Source organism: Orycteropus afer, unplaced genomic scaffold, assembly GCF_000298275.1.
Source record: "Orycteropus afer afer isolate SDZICR_OR568_19922 unplaced genomic scaffold, OryAfe1.0 scaffold00123, whole genome shotgun sequence".
NCBI classification, from domain to species: domain Eukaryota; kingdom Metazoa; phylum Chordata; class Mammalia; order Tubulidentata; family Orycteropodidae; genus Orycteropus; species Orycteropus afer.
Genome location: NW_006921710.1, coordinates 72,022 through 86,304, shown reverse-complemented (window position 1 = coordinate 86,304; position 14,283 = coordinate 72,022). Strand labels below are relative to the sequence as shown.

Sequence of the window (14,283 nt, the reverse complement as noted above, 5' to 3'; positions counted from 1 at the left end):
TTGGCTGTTGGTTTTGCATAAATGCCCTTTATTATGTTGAGGAATGTCCCTTCTATTCCTATTTTGCTGAGAGTTTTGATCATAAATGGGTGTTGGATTTTATCATGTCATTTGATTCTTGACTGCTTCTTCCATGGTTGTTGATTGATTATGAATTCAAGTGAAATGAAATCCTTGATAACATCATTATTTTTGTTTATCATGATGTTGCTTATTCATCCATTTGTGAGGATTTTTGTTTTCTTTAGGTTGAAGTATAATCCATACTGAAAGCTGTAGTCTTTCATATTCATCAGTAAGAGCTTCAGGTCTTCTTCACTTTCAGCATGCAAGATTGTGTCATCTACATATTGCAGGTTGTTAATGAGTCTTCCAATCCTGATGTGGTGTTCTTCTTCTTATAGTCCAGCTTCTCGGGTTATTTGCTCAGCATACAGATTGAATAAGTATGGTGAAAGGATATACCCCTTACAAACACCTTTCCTGATTTTAAACTATGCAGTATCCCCTTGTTCTGTTCAAGCGACTGTTTCTTGGTCTATGTATAAGTTCTGCAGGAGCACAATTAAGTGTTATGGAATTCCTGTTCTTCACAATGTTATCCATAGTTCATTATGATCCACACAGTTGAATGCTTTTGCGTAGTCAGTAAAACACACATGATGACATAACCCAGAAACCAACCAGTTATAGAATTATCCAAAGTAAATAAGCCTGCAAGATTGTAAACAGGGAACCAGAGACATCAATTGACAAATGAATATGAATATACCACAATTTATTTATCTATTATATTACTTATGGACAGTTGGTCAGTTTCTAGTTTGGGCCTATTGGAGAGTTTTAACATTCTAGTACATGTCTTTTGGTGAACATGTATATGCATTTCTGTATGTATATACTCTTGGGCATATTCCCCAGAGTGGAAGTGATAGGTATGACTATATTCAACTTTGGTAGATATCACCCAATGATTTTATTTTATTTTTTAAAGCATTTTTTTGAAATACATGTATAGTGGAATACACAAAACTAAAGTGACATGCATGGGTCAATACATTTTTTTTTTTGGCAGTGTTCCCTCCTGTCCCCTTCCACCCCTGACAACCAAGAAAGTTTCCCTCCATATATTAACTTTCCTTGACCCTTCACAACAATGAACTGATATATATTTGTCCTTCTGTGATTGGTTTATTTCATTCAGCATAATATCCTCCAAGTCATCCATGTTATGTGGTGTTTTGCAGATTCTGCATTATTCCTTAGTGCTGCATAGCATTCCATTGTATGTATGTACTATAGTTTGGTCATCCATTCTTCCGTTGATGGGCACGTAGGTTGTTTCCATCTTTTTGCTATTGTAAATAGTGATGCGATGAACATGGGTGTACATATATCTTTTCCTGTCCTGGCTCTTACCTCTCTGGGATATATACCTAGTAATGGGATTGCTGGGTCAAATGGTATCTGCAATTCCAGCTTTCTAAGGAATTGTCATATTGCTTTCCACAGTGGTTGTATCACTTCACGGTCCCACCAGCAGTGTATGAGAGTCCCAGTATCTCCACATCCCTGCCAGCATTTGTTATTTTCTGTCTCGTTGAACCTTGCCATCAGTGCTGGAGTGAGACGGTATCTCATTGTTGTTTTGATTTGCATCTCTCTGATGGCCAGTGATCGTGAGCATTTCTTCAAATATTTGCCGGCTTCCTGAATATCCTCCTTGGTGAAGTGTCTATTCATGTCTTATGCCCATTTTTCAGTTGGATTGTTAATCTTTTTGAGGTGGTAGTTTTCTATAAATTTTAGAGATAAGTCCCTTGCCAGATATGTAATTATTGACAAATATGAATTTGTTGCTGTCATTTTGTTATGTGCTTTTTCGTGGTGTTGATTTCTTTGTTCCGTATAATTTTCTGTGCTGAGCTTATTTTGTTTATGAATCATGTTATCCCTTCTTCATTGCTATTGTTTTAATATTTGTTAAATATTTTTGCTGGTCCTCTTTTCTATTTTGATGTGAAGGTTTATCATTTTTCTTTGAGGTTCCCTGTGATTTGTAGTTTTCTTCCCAAGTTTAAAATAGTCCATTCTATCATATTGTTGTCTTGACTTCCCTACCATTTAGAAGTTCTGTAACTACACAGTTTTTTCCCTCTTTTTGATTTGTAATTGTCCTCACTTGTCAATTGATGTCTCTGGTTCCCTGTTTACAATCTTGCAGGCTTATTTACTTTGGATACTTCTATAACTGGGTTGGTTTCTGGATTTGTCATCATGTGTGTTAATGGTCAGTTGTTGTTTGCTGTTGTTCTCTGTCCAAAGGGCTCCCTTTAGCATTTCTTGTAAGGTTGTTCTGGTTGTAAGGTTGTTCCCTTAATTTCTGCTTATCTGGAAATGTCCTAATTTTACCATCATATTTGAGGGACAGTTTTGCTGGGTATAAATTCTTGGTTGGAAAATTTTCTCTTTCAGGGTTTTATATGTACCATCCCATTGTCTTCTCACCTACATGGTTCCTGCCAAGAAATCCGAGCTTAGTCTTATTGGTTGCCCCTTGTAGGTAACTTTTCGTTTTTCCCATGCTGCTTTCAGGATTTTTTCTTTGTCTTTGTTTTTGGGGAGTTTGATGATGATATGTCTTGGTGATTTTCTTTTGGGGTCTATCCTGTTTGGGGTTCATAGGACTTCTTGAATGGATATATTCTCATCTTTTATCATACCAGGAGAATTCTCTTCCAACAAATCTTTAACATTTTTTTCTGTGGTTTTGTCTCTTCCTGTTCTGGAATACTGATTACACATAGGTTATTCCTTTTGATGGTATCCCATGTGAACCCTAGGCTTTCTTCATTTTGTTTTCATCTTTTTTCTGCTTGATCCCTTTCCAAAGAAGTATTGAGGCATTTGCCTTAAATCTCACTAATTCGGTCTTCCATTGACTCAATTCTACTCCTTTTCCCGTTCAATGTGTTATCTATTTCTGAAAATTTCATATTAATCTTCTGGATTTCTGTGTGTAGATTTTGTATCACTTCTAATTTTTCATTTATTTTGTCATTTTGTCCATATATTGTGTTTCAAAATTGTTCTAGGGTTTTGTCTGTTTTCCTCACTTTTGTCAGTGTTTTCCTTGATCTGTCTCTCAATTCGTTGAAGATACCTAAATATAATTTGTTTGAATTCCTTAACAGGGAGTTCCAATGCTGCATCTTCTTCAGGGATGGGCTGGGTCTATATCCTGGTCCCTTGTTTCTCCTGCTTTATCTTGCTTCTTTGTGTGAACTGTGATGCTCTCTTGTCTCTGAGGCATTGTGATGTTTGTGTGTTTATATTTAATTGGTGATTGTATGTTGGAGTGACCTGCCCATGATTTTTGTTTCTTTGTTTTGTTTGTATGTTATCTACACAAGCAGGGTACTGTGCTGTGCTCCTCTATTTGCTAGTTGGCAGCACTTATACACTCACCACCTTTCTCCTTTCCCATTGTGAGCCTCATATGTCCTTGCCGTCCTTGGCAAGTGGAGAGCCTATTCTTAGGTCCCTGGAATCTGAATGAGAATGCTGTCACTTTAAATACCCCAAATGGCCACTGCGTATAAACACTCAAAATGGCTGTACCCTCTGGACAGCTGAAAGTCCACAGTTCAGATTGTCTGCCTTGCTGTTTCCCTTCCTAGTCATAGGCCACCAGTGCAGTTGTCCCTGCAGCCATTGGCAACAAGGCCTGATCCTTAGGTCAAGTCTTAGGTCTCAACACCATTTGGAAATATTCAGGCTGTCCATCCTGTCAGAGTAGCTGACAGTCCACTGTTCCAACCGTACTCCGTACTCACAGTTTTCATTCAGGCTTTTCCACTAGTTGGTGCCTAATCCACTTCTGTGTACTTCCTTTCAAAGCTCTGGGCTCCAGGATTATCTTCTGTATCCCTGTCAATTGTTCTTTTCTTTGTTGAAGAGGGTCTGTGTAGCTTGTCTGCTTACTCCTCCATCTTACTAGAGGTCCTCCCAATAGTTTTCAAAGTGATTATCCAGTTCACTTGCCCATCTACAGTGTCTGAAGGCTCTAGTTCCTTCCAACTCTTAATACTATCTGTCTTTTCATTTTAACTGTTCTTGTGGTATCTTGTGATTTTTTTTTTCAATTTGTATTTTCCTAAAGATTAACAAAGTTACACACCTTTTCATATATTTATTGGCAATTTGCATACTTCTTTATGAAATCTGCTCAAGTATTTTTCCCATTTTGAGTTTTCTTATTGACTTGGAAAGGAGCTATGGTGGTGTAGTGGTTTAAGCATTCAGCTGCTAACCAGAAGGTTGGCAGTTTGAACCTACCAGGTGCTCCATGGGAGGAAGTTATGGCAGTCTGCTTTTGTAAAGATTTACAGCCTTGGAAACTTATGGGGGCAGTTCTACTCTGTGTGTAGAGTCACTACGAGTTGGTTAGTGGGGTATTCATTTGGAGGAGTTCTTTAAATATTCTGGCTATGAGCCCTTTGTCAGATATATGTAATACAAATACTTCCTCTCACTGTGTAGTTTACCCAACGTAAATGTCAATAACAGGCAGTGGAAACACCCTTCATGTCCAGCTGAAAGGGACTGGTTAAATAAAATGCTATGAAAATGCATATGTGCTCAAATGATGAATTGGCAAATGTGTGATATATTTTTTTACAACAATAGAAAAAGCATATGTACTCATATGGAATACAACCTGAGACATAGTAAATGAAAAATGCAAGGTGCTTCATTTGTAGGTATTTTTAAAATACAAAATTCTAGCAGAACCTAACAGATTGTTAATCCCAATTGCCTCTGGCAGTGGAGGCTGCCTGTTTGGGAAGATGAGCGCACATCTTTCTTTCTTTTTTTTTTTTTTAATTGTGATTTGGGTGAAGATTTACAGAGCAAATTCACTTTCCATACAGCATTTTACATAATGTACTTTGTCTCATGTCATTGACCACAGTTTACCACAATGCAACAGCTCCCCTCCCACTTCCTCCCCATAGTTACCTTTTCTCAGTGTCCATCCTCCATACATTCCTGTCCCCTGAGCTGTCTCCCTGGTGCACATCTTTCTGTAAACCTTTTCATGCTACTTAATTTTCACTCTGTACATGTGTGTTAAGGAGCCCAAATCATGCGATGTTTAAGCGTTTGGCTGCTAATTGAAAGGTTGGCGGTTTGAACCCACCCTGCAGCTCCTCAGTAGAAAGTTCCAGTAGTCTATTTCTGTAAAGATCACAGCTTAGAATTCCCTGTGGGACAGTTTCACTCTGTCTTCTGGGGTCTCTGTGAGTTGAAATTGACTCGTTGGCACCTAACAACAACAACATGTGAGGTTCTTTTTAAAAAATTTGAATAAGAAACAAACATGTAAATTTGATATAAAGAAATGGGGTGGTTTGGTAATCGTGTATTTTTTGTTTTATGTCCCCCCTTCAGCTCTCTAGATGAGACTACCTATGAAAGACTGGCAGAGGAAACACTGGACTCCCTAGCAGAGTTTTTTGAAGACCTTGCAGACAAACCTTATACATTTGAGGACTATGATGTCTCATTTGGGGTACTTCTTGGCTTATTTTAATTTTTCTTTTGCATCCATAAGAATTTTAACTCACTAAAATAAAGAATTCCCTTCCAGCAGAGTTAAGAAGCATGAGGTTCAGGGTGGGACCAAAAGACTAAGGTTAAAGTTCCAGCCTGGCTCTTCTTGGCTTGTGGTATTGGATAACTCCTGCACCCTCTTTGAGCCTTGTGTCTGGGTAAACATACCAATTCTCAAAGTTCCCTCAGTATCTGTGAATGTGAACCAACGAGGGACCTGGACATCTCTGTTAACACAATGCCTCTCATCGGGCAGATGTAGGGAGTACTGAACTAGACTGCTAGCCCTTGACCAAGAGTAGGTTGATGCCCAGGAGATTCATGCTGGAGGCAAGAGCTCCACCCCTTGGGAAACGGGTGTCCCCGGAAGCATAATTTTGAATGGCTCACCTTGGATTCTAATGGGCATTCCTGGGTTACATCTGCAGAGATTTTTATTTAATTGGTCTGAGATGTGATCTGGGTTTGGGGATTTTAAAGTGCCCAGGTGAATCTAATGTGCACTTGGGGTGAGAACCTCTGCACTGGATGAAACCAGCGCCAGCTCCTGGAAGCCCAGGGAATGCTGGTCTTTATCAACTGGCCACCAGGTGGCAAACTTGAGCAAGCAAGCGTCCACCTTTGGACTTGAGCCTTAGAGCAGCCAGTGGGAGAAAATCCCCTGCAGAGGTTAATCGTCTTGACAGCAATTAATTAATACCAGGAAAGTGTGCCTTTTGGATTAAATCATGGATTTATGTATGACAATCAGCTATTGGACCAAAGTGATGTAAGTGGGGTTGCATATTGCTTTGGGAGCCCATCAGATGGAGCAGGCAGCAAAGCCTTGGAGAAGTGCCAAGCCCAGTATGAGGGACATACTGGTAAAAATAGGGGCAGAGGAAAGGACTGAATGTCTTCCAGGTACTGCAAAAAATGTAGCAGTTTGGGCTTTTTCATTATTTTTAAAATTTTCACTGCATTTATCATTAACTGATTTTTGCAATTTAGTGACTTCATATTGGGGTACTAGAACATGATTTTAGCATGCATCTGACTTCGACTCATTAACTCCCCTTTTGCAAAATTGCTTTTATTTTTGACAAAGCAATACACAAACCGTGTAAAATTTTAATCTGTAAAAAATGGCTGCCCCAGAGTCCCATTCCCCATAGGCAATGACTTTCAAACATGTTGGGTTTTAGTTCCTCTGTTAACTCAGTACACTAAGCTGATATACCACTTTTCTCTCTCTGTAGCCCATATATCCATCATTCAGCTACACAAATTATTAAATTTGAGGCAGAGCTTTAAAAGTGCTTATGCAGACACCCCAGAGGCAGAGCTTCTTGAAAACTGTTACAAACTGACCTCCCAATTGGACCAACCTGTGGTGATTAAGAGATGGGGAAGTTATAGGTCACCTCTCCCTGCAGCCTCTCTCGGACAAAAGCCAAACCCATGCCGTTGAGTTGATTCCGACTCACGGCAGCCACTGAAGCATCAGATTAGAATTTGTGCTCCACAGGGTTTTCAAGGCTGTGTCCTCTCAGAAGTAGATTGCCAGACCTTTCTTCTGAGGCACCTGTGAGTGGCCCTGCCAGCCTGCTGGCTGGTAGTTGAACACTACCCAGGACTCCCACAGTCCCTCTCCCTAGGGTTAAGTTACAGAGAAAGCATGTTTTAGGCTCAACTCTGTCTGCCACATGTGCAATCATTCATTAACTAGCCACAAAAATAGTTATGCAACCTATTCTTGTAGGATTAGTGAAGCCTAGCTTTACTCAAGGACTTTTCATGAATGTTTCATTATAAACAAATGGGCCAGTTTCTAGCAGGAGGATTCAGTTTTTACCTCGTTGAGTCAAGTGACAAACTTGCTTCGGGATGGGCCACAGGACCTCACTGGAATCCTACCCCTGAGCGTCTCTCTGAAGAGTATTAGGTTTTCCTAATACTAGGCTCCACCACCCGTCTGTGAGTTTGTCGTACTGTGGTGTGTACATGCTGCTGTGATGCTAAAAGCTATGTTACTGGTATTTCAAATACCATTCACGGTGGACAACTTTCAGTGGAGCCTGAAAAGTAGGAACAAAGGCCTGGCAATCTACTTCCAGAACGTAGCCAAGAAAACCTTATGGATCACAACAGGACACTATCCGACTGGCTTGCTTTGGACACATCCTCAGGAAGGATCAGTTGCCGCAGGAGGACATCATGTTTGGTGAGGGTGAGGACCACTGGGGGTGAGGGAGACCTTCCGTGGTAAGAAGGATTGGCCCGCTAGCCACAACAATGGACTTGGACATGCTGGCGATTGTAAGGATGTTGAGGGACTGGGCAACGTTTTCTGTTGTGCATAAGGACACCAGGAGTCAGAATAGACTCAACGGCAGCCAACAATAAAAATTCTGGGCTTCCCACAGGCCTCTGCCTATTCCCACCGGTGCTGGGATGCCTGTGTTTTCTAGCCACATGATTTGAATGCCATCAGAGAAAAATGATTCCTAACAAATCATTTGCTAATTAGGAAATTGTTCACTGTAGATTTAGAAAGCTAAGGGCTTACCGCAGCTGCAATTGTAGTTTGGACTACTGATGAAGTACTTTGAAATGCTACCTACCCGCCACCCTGTGGTCTGAGTTCCTGATTAGGGACCGTCAGATGCTGACGTGTGTATTTTACAGACAGGCTGAACTGACCAAAAATACTTTATAGACACTAGAATAGGCATGTTACCTGCGCTTTGTTGTGGTGCAGTCTTTCTCTGCTCTTGGGGTCCCTGCTGGAAGTACCTCCTCTGACGCTCTCCCAGATGCTCCAAGCAGCAACTGCCCTTCCTTCCTCACCCAGCACTCTGAGGATGACGGTGGAGAGCTGACCTGTGTTGTCATTTATTTACATGTTGGCTTCCCCAGGTAGACTTAAGCACCCTTGTGTAGGAACACTGACTGTTCCAGGGGCTTGGTACTCAATGCCGTGAGCACATGTGTTCAGTACCTGCTGTTCAGTCAGCTCCTGACTCATGGCAACCCCATACCCAAAGGGGCCAGATCACTGTGATCCATAGGGTTTCCACTGGCTGATTTTCAGAAGTCAATCTCCAGGCCTTTCTTCCTCGGCTGTCTCAGTCCGGAAGCTCTGCTGAAACCTGTTCAGCATCACGTTGTTATGTGCCATCGAGTTGGCCCTGACTCATAGCGACCCCTCCTTGGGTTTCCGAGGCAGTATCACTACAGAAGTAGATTGCCCCATCTTCCTTCTGAGGAGTGCTGGTGGGTTTGAACCTCCAGCCTTCTGGTTAGCAGTCAAGTGCCTTAGGCACTATGCCACCAGAGTTGAGCATCATAGCAACACGCAAGCCTCCACTGACAGATGGGTGGTGGCTGCACGTGAGGTGCATGGTCTGCAGTCAGACCCAGGTCTCCTGCACAGAAGGCAAGAATCCTGCCCCTGAACCACCACTGCCCAGAGAGGGCTTCATAGACATTGATTCACTATGTAAGTGAAACAGGGCCCATATACTTTTCTAAAACATGGTTTCATTGATGCCACTCAGCATTTAAGGCACTCTGGTGGCACAGTGGTTAAAGCATTTGGCTGTTGACCAAAAGGTTGGCAGTTTGAACCCACCAGCCACTTAGCAAGAGAAAGATAAGTCAGTCTGCACCTGTAAAGATTAACAACCTTGGAAACCCTGTAGGGCACTTCTGCTGTCCTATAGGGTCATTATCTTGGAATCATCTCAGTGGCAGTGGGTGTGGGTTTTTTTTTTTTTTCTTTTAGTCCAGCATGGCAGTGGGTGAGGTACTTAACTTTTATAGATGTTTTACCATTGGCTGACTAGTAAGGTGAGAGTAATCCCCCAGATATACCCAATGGAGTGGGAGACCAGTAGCTTCTTGCCTGTTGTATCATCCAGTCCCATGGGGCAGGAAATGGATGATACCAGAGTCTGGGTCCAGGCCTGTTATGGAGCAAATTGTATGACCCAAAATGATACATTGAAGTCCTGACCTCCTGCACTAGTAAATGTAAGCGTATTTAGGGACATAGGGTGTTTCTGTTAACGTGCCATCTCATCCGTATGTCAAGAAATGAGGTGGTGACCACAGTAATTCCAGTTTTTGTTCACATGTATGGTGGGCGTCACTAAGTCTCACCAGCTTTGGCCAGGGTCTGCTCTGATTGGTTAGTGCCCATCTCAGCAGCTGCTAAATTTTGTGCGTCTCCTTCTTTGACTGAAGTCTGTCCACGCTCCCAAAATAGACTCAAACCAAATAAAATAGACTCAGATTACCCCTTAAGGAACAATAATAATGAATAAAATGTCCTCTTTATCTGGTCTACTTGCAGACAGTTCCAAAAGTATTATGAACTTTTGGTGAACCAGGAAGGCAGCTAGTTTCCTTCCTCTTGCCACTTTCCTTTGGAAACAGCTTCAGGCTCCATGGGAAAATATTGAATGACTCACTGTGAGCTGCTGTGAGTTGGGGATAGGGTGGGCAGAATTGAGTGTTGAGATTTTCTGTTCTGTACAATGATACCTTTCCCATAAGTTGAGGGCATTGCTATTGCAGTGCCTGGGCATTCTTCATTTGACTACTCATTCATTCAGGCACAAATGTATTTTTATATCCATCCAGTATTTTGTGGAAAAAAATGGATGTGTTAGATAATCAGTTACCCAATTTCTGATGAGTCAGTTCCATCCAAGGCTTCAAACAGGTTCATTCTGGTGGGGTGAAAATGCAGATTCTCAGCAGGTGTGTCGGACTGGAATGAACCTGAGCCCTGATTCCAACTCAGAGCGACTCCCATGTGTGTCAGAGTAGAACTGTGCTCCATAGGGTTTTCAAAGCTGATTTTTTTGAAACTAGCTTGCCAAGCCTTTCTTTTGAGGTGTCTTTGGGTGGACATGAACCTCTAACTTTTTGGTTAGCAGACCAAGTGTGTTAACCATTTGTACCACTCAGGGATCCGACACTGGAGATACTAGGATGAAAAGGCAAGTTTCCCACTCTCAAGATGCTTAAAGTAGTGGAGGGAAGAGAGAAGACACCGGGCAATCAAGCAGGGCGCTGAAGTGCCATCAGAAAAGTGTTAAGGTGGCTGATAGCAGAGAGGCAGGACCTAGCTGAGGGCAGCAGGGTAATCTTACCAGAAGCACTTCATCTAGGACCTAGAGTGTGAAGGAGACTGAGAAGTTGCTGGTGAGTGTAGGGAGCACATGGACTGTGGAGGTGGATGGAATGGCTTGAAACCTGAGGATCTAGAAAATTCTCACTGTTTCATTAATACATACTTTGTAGAAGAGTGACCAGCTCACTGGAGTCACTTGAAAGATTTCAAGTCAGAAAGAGGCAGTTGTGGCTTTCAACAATTATATCTGTCAAAACCAAACCAAATCAAACCCACTGCCATCAAGTTGATTCCTACTCTTAGTGACTCCCTTAGGGTTTCCAAGGCTGTAAATCTTTACAGAAGTAGATTGCCTCATCTTCCTCTCAAGAAGCAGCTGGTAGGTTTGAACCACCGACCTCTGGTTAGCAGTCAAATGCCATACCACCAGAGCTCTATATCTATCAAAGTCTCCTTGAGTTGGTCTCCTGTTCTAAGGCATGATGGTCATCAGAAGCAGGTATGGAACCCTTGAGGACATATTACCAGTGTTAAGAGTTGCCATCAAGTCATCTGGGACCCATGGTGACCCCATGTGTGTCAGTAGGACTGTGCTCCATAGGGTTTTCTTTTTTTTCTTTAAATTTTACCTGTTTTGTTGTTTTGAGAATATACACAGCAAAGCAGTCACCATTCAACAGTTTCCACCTGTACGTTCTTCGAGTAGTGCAACCATTTTCACCTTCCTTTTTTTTTCCAGTTGTCCTTCCCTCATTAACGTAAATTCACTACTCCCTAAGTTTCCTATCTAATCTTTCGAGTTTCTGTTGTCAATTTGATCCCATATAGATAGTTCTTAAAAGAGCGTAATACTCCAGGCAGGCCTTTTTTAAAGTTAGGCTAAACTATTGTTTTAAGAAGACTTCAGGGGGCAAACATGGATATATAGGTGGATAGATGGGTAGACAGGCTGAACTAGTAAGTATGTCTTTGCAGGGGGGAGTGTGCCCAAGACCATGTATAGGGTTGGCAGACAGTGTTTCTATAAGTGTATTGGTATGTTCTGTAAGAATTCCCAGGTATATAGTAGAGCTGACAAAGGACAAGGTTGTAATCACTTCTTGGTCAAGCTACCCAGAGGGAGCAAGTAGATAGACCTGTGGGCTTGGGAGCATAGTTGCAGGGGACATCAAGATCAATTGGCATGACATACTACACAAAAACATTGTTCCACATCCTACTTTGGTGAGTAGTGACTGCAATCTTAAAAGCTTACAAGTGGCCATCTGGAGGCAATGATGGGTCTCTCCTCGTCCACAGCAAAGAAGAATGAAGAAAACCAAAGATTCATGGAAACAATTAGTCCAAGAGACAGATACACCATGTGATCCTCAGCCTATATGAGACTAGAAGAACTAGATGGTGCCTGGCTACCACTGTCAACTGCTTGGAGGGGGATCTATGTAGGAGATCCTGGATAGAATGGAGCAAAACTCAGGATCATTTGGCAAAAAAGAAAAGGGACCAGGTTTGCTGGTCTGATAGAGCCTGGTGGAACCCCTGAGACTATGGCCCCTAGCTGCCCTTCAGGTTTGGAATTGAACCCACACCCTGGCTTTGAGCCAACAAAAGACAGGTGTATGAGGTCAACATTTACACTAGGTAGATACATTCCTCGGAGAGAACAATCATAGGAGAATAGGAGGGCTGCGTATGCACAGGGACATAGCTTAGGGGGCAGGAGTGCATGGAGGGAAGGACACAGGGAAGAGATAACTATGGGAAAGAAGTGGGAGGGAGCTGTTGCATTGTGGTAAATTGTAGCCAATGTCATGAGGCAACGTGTGTGAACTGCTGTATGGAAAGTGAATTTGCTCTGTAAACTTTCACTCAAATAACAATTGAAAAAAAAGAAAGAAACAAGGCTAGAAAAAAAAGATTCATGGAAACAATTAGTCCAAGGGACTGGTACACCATGTGATCCTCACTCAGCCTGTATGACTATGAGACCAGAAGAACTAGATGGTGCCTGTCTATCACGGTCAACCACTTGGAGGGGGACCTATGTAGGAGATCTTGGATAGAGAGGGAGAACAATGTGGAACAAAACTCAAAATCATAAATAAATAAATAAAAGGACCAGGTTTGCTGGTCTGATAGAGCCTGATGGAACCACTGAGACTATGGCCCCTAGCTGCCCTTCAGGTCTGGAATTGAACCCACACCTGTGGTTTCTAGCCAAACAAGACAGGCATATGAGTTGAACATTTACCTCAAGTAGATACACTCCTTGGAAAGAACAATCATGGGAGAAAGAAGGGCTGCTTGCATAGGGAGACAGCTCAGGGGGCAGGAGCATATGGAGGGATGGACACAGGGAAGAGGTAACTATGGGGAGGAAGTGGGAGGGGAGCTGTTGCATTGTAGTAAATTTCTCATGAGACAAAGTGTATGTGAGCTGCTATATGGAAAGTGAATTTGCTCTGTAAACTTTCACACAAATCACAATGAAATAAATAAATATATATAAATAAAATTCTGTCAATAACGCTGAAAAAAAAAAGATGACAATGACTTCAGGGGATATTTTTGTTTAAAGATTATCTCAGGAAGTAATTTCAGGGATTTACCTACCCTCCATGGCTCCAGAAAGTTTAAAGTCTACTAGAATTTGAAACTCTGTTCTGTATATTCCCCCTTTTGATTAGGATTCTTCTAGGAATCTTTGATCAAAGTGTTCACTGACAGTAGCCGGGCACCATCCAGTTCTGATTTCATAGTAAAGGAGGCAGTTGTTCCTGGAGGCGATTAGCCACACATTCCATATCCTCCTCGTTTTGGTTACCTAGTACCACTCTGACAGGAATATACCACAAATGGGATGCTTGAAGAAACAGGAGTTTATTCTCTTACAATTTGGAGGCTTTAAGTCCAAGTTCAAAGTGCCAGGTTCTAGGGGCTGGGTGAAAGCCCATCAACCTTGGGCTTCAGCTCTGCCTCCTGCTCCCGACCCACTAAAGCTGGAGGCTTTTCTTCACTCAGCTGCTGGCTGCGGAAGCTGACAAGCCCAAGGTTGACAAGTAAAAAGTCACAGTCCCAATGTTACCAAACCACGGCAGGCCATTAATTCAAGTCCATTAAAAGTCCCAAGGTCGGCATGGCAGGCTGCTGAACAACAACACAGCTGTATGCAGGGATCAAGCATGCCATAAGCTAGAGAGTATCCCCAAGGCTTCTCCTTATATACAGGAAGCAGACCACATCCCTAAGGCACCTACTCAGCTGCTTGTGGTAAATCCCACCATGGAGTTGATTACCAGTGTCATCATGGGAATACTAACTACATCCAGCTGCCCAGCCACTCAACCAGGCCCAACCAAGTTAACACACAAACTTAACTACCACACTCCTCTTATTTCTGATTCTCCTTCCTCTGTTGCTCTGTTGTTGTTAAGTGCCGTCGAGTCGTTTCCAACTCATAGCAACCCCATGCACAGCAGAACGAAACACTGCCCGATCCCGCGCCAGCCCCACAATCCCTGCTATACTTGAGCCCATCATCGCAG

At 42.4% G+C, this 14,283-nt stretch overlaps 1 protein-coding gene across 1 annotated transcript in view; it reads left to right on the top strand.

The window, feature by feature from the left end:
* Positions 1-14,283, top strand: part of FXN (frataxin) — a 50,875-nt gene that overhangs the window by 23,014 nt on the left and 13,578 nt on the right. Inside the window, exon 3 of the mRNA XM_007944337.1 lies at positions 5,455-5,575. Coding sequence (XP_007942528.1) covers positions 5,455-5,575 — 121 coding nt within the window. The remainder of the gene's footprint in view (positions 1-5,454; positions 5,576-14,283) is intronic.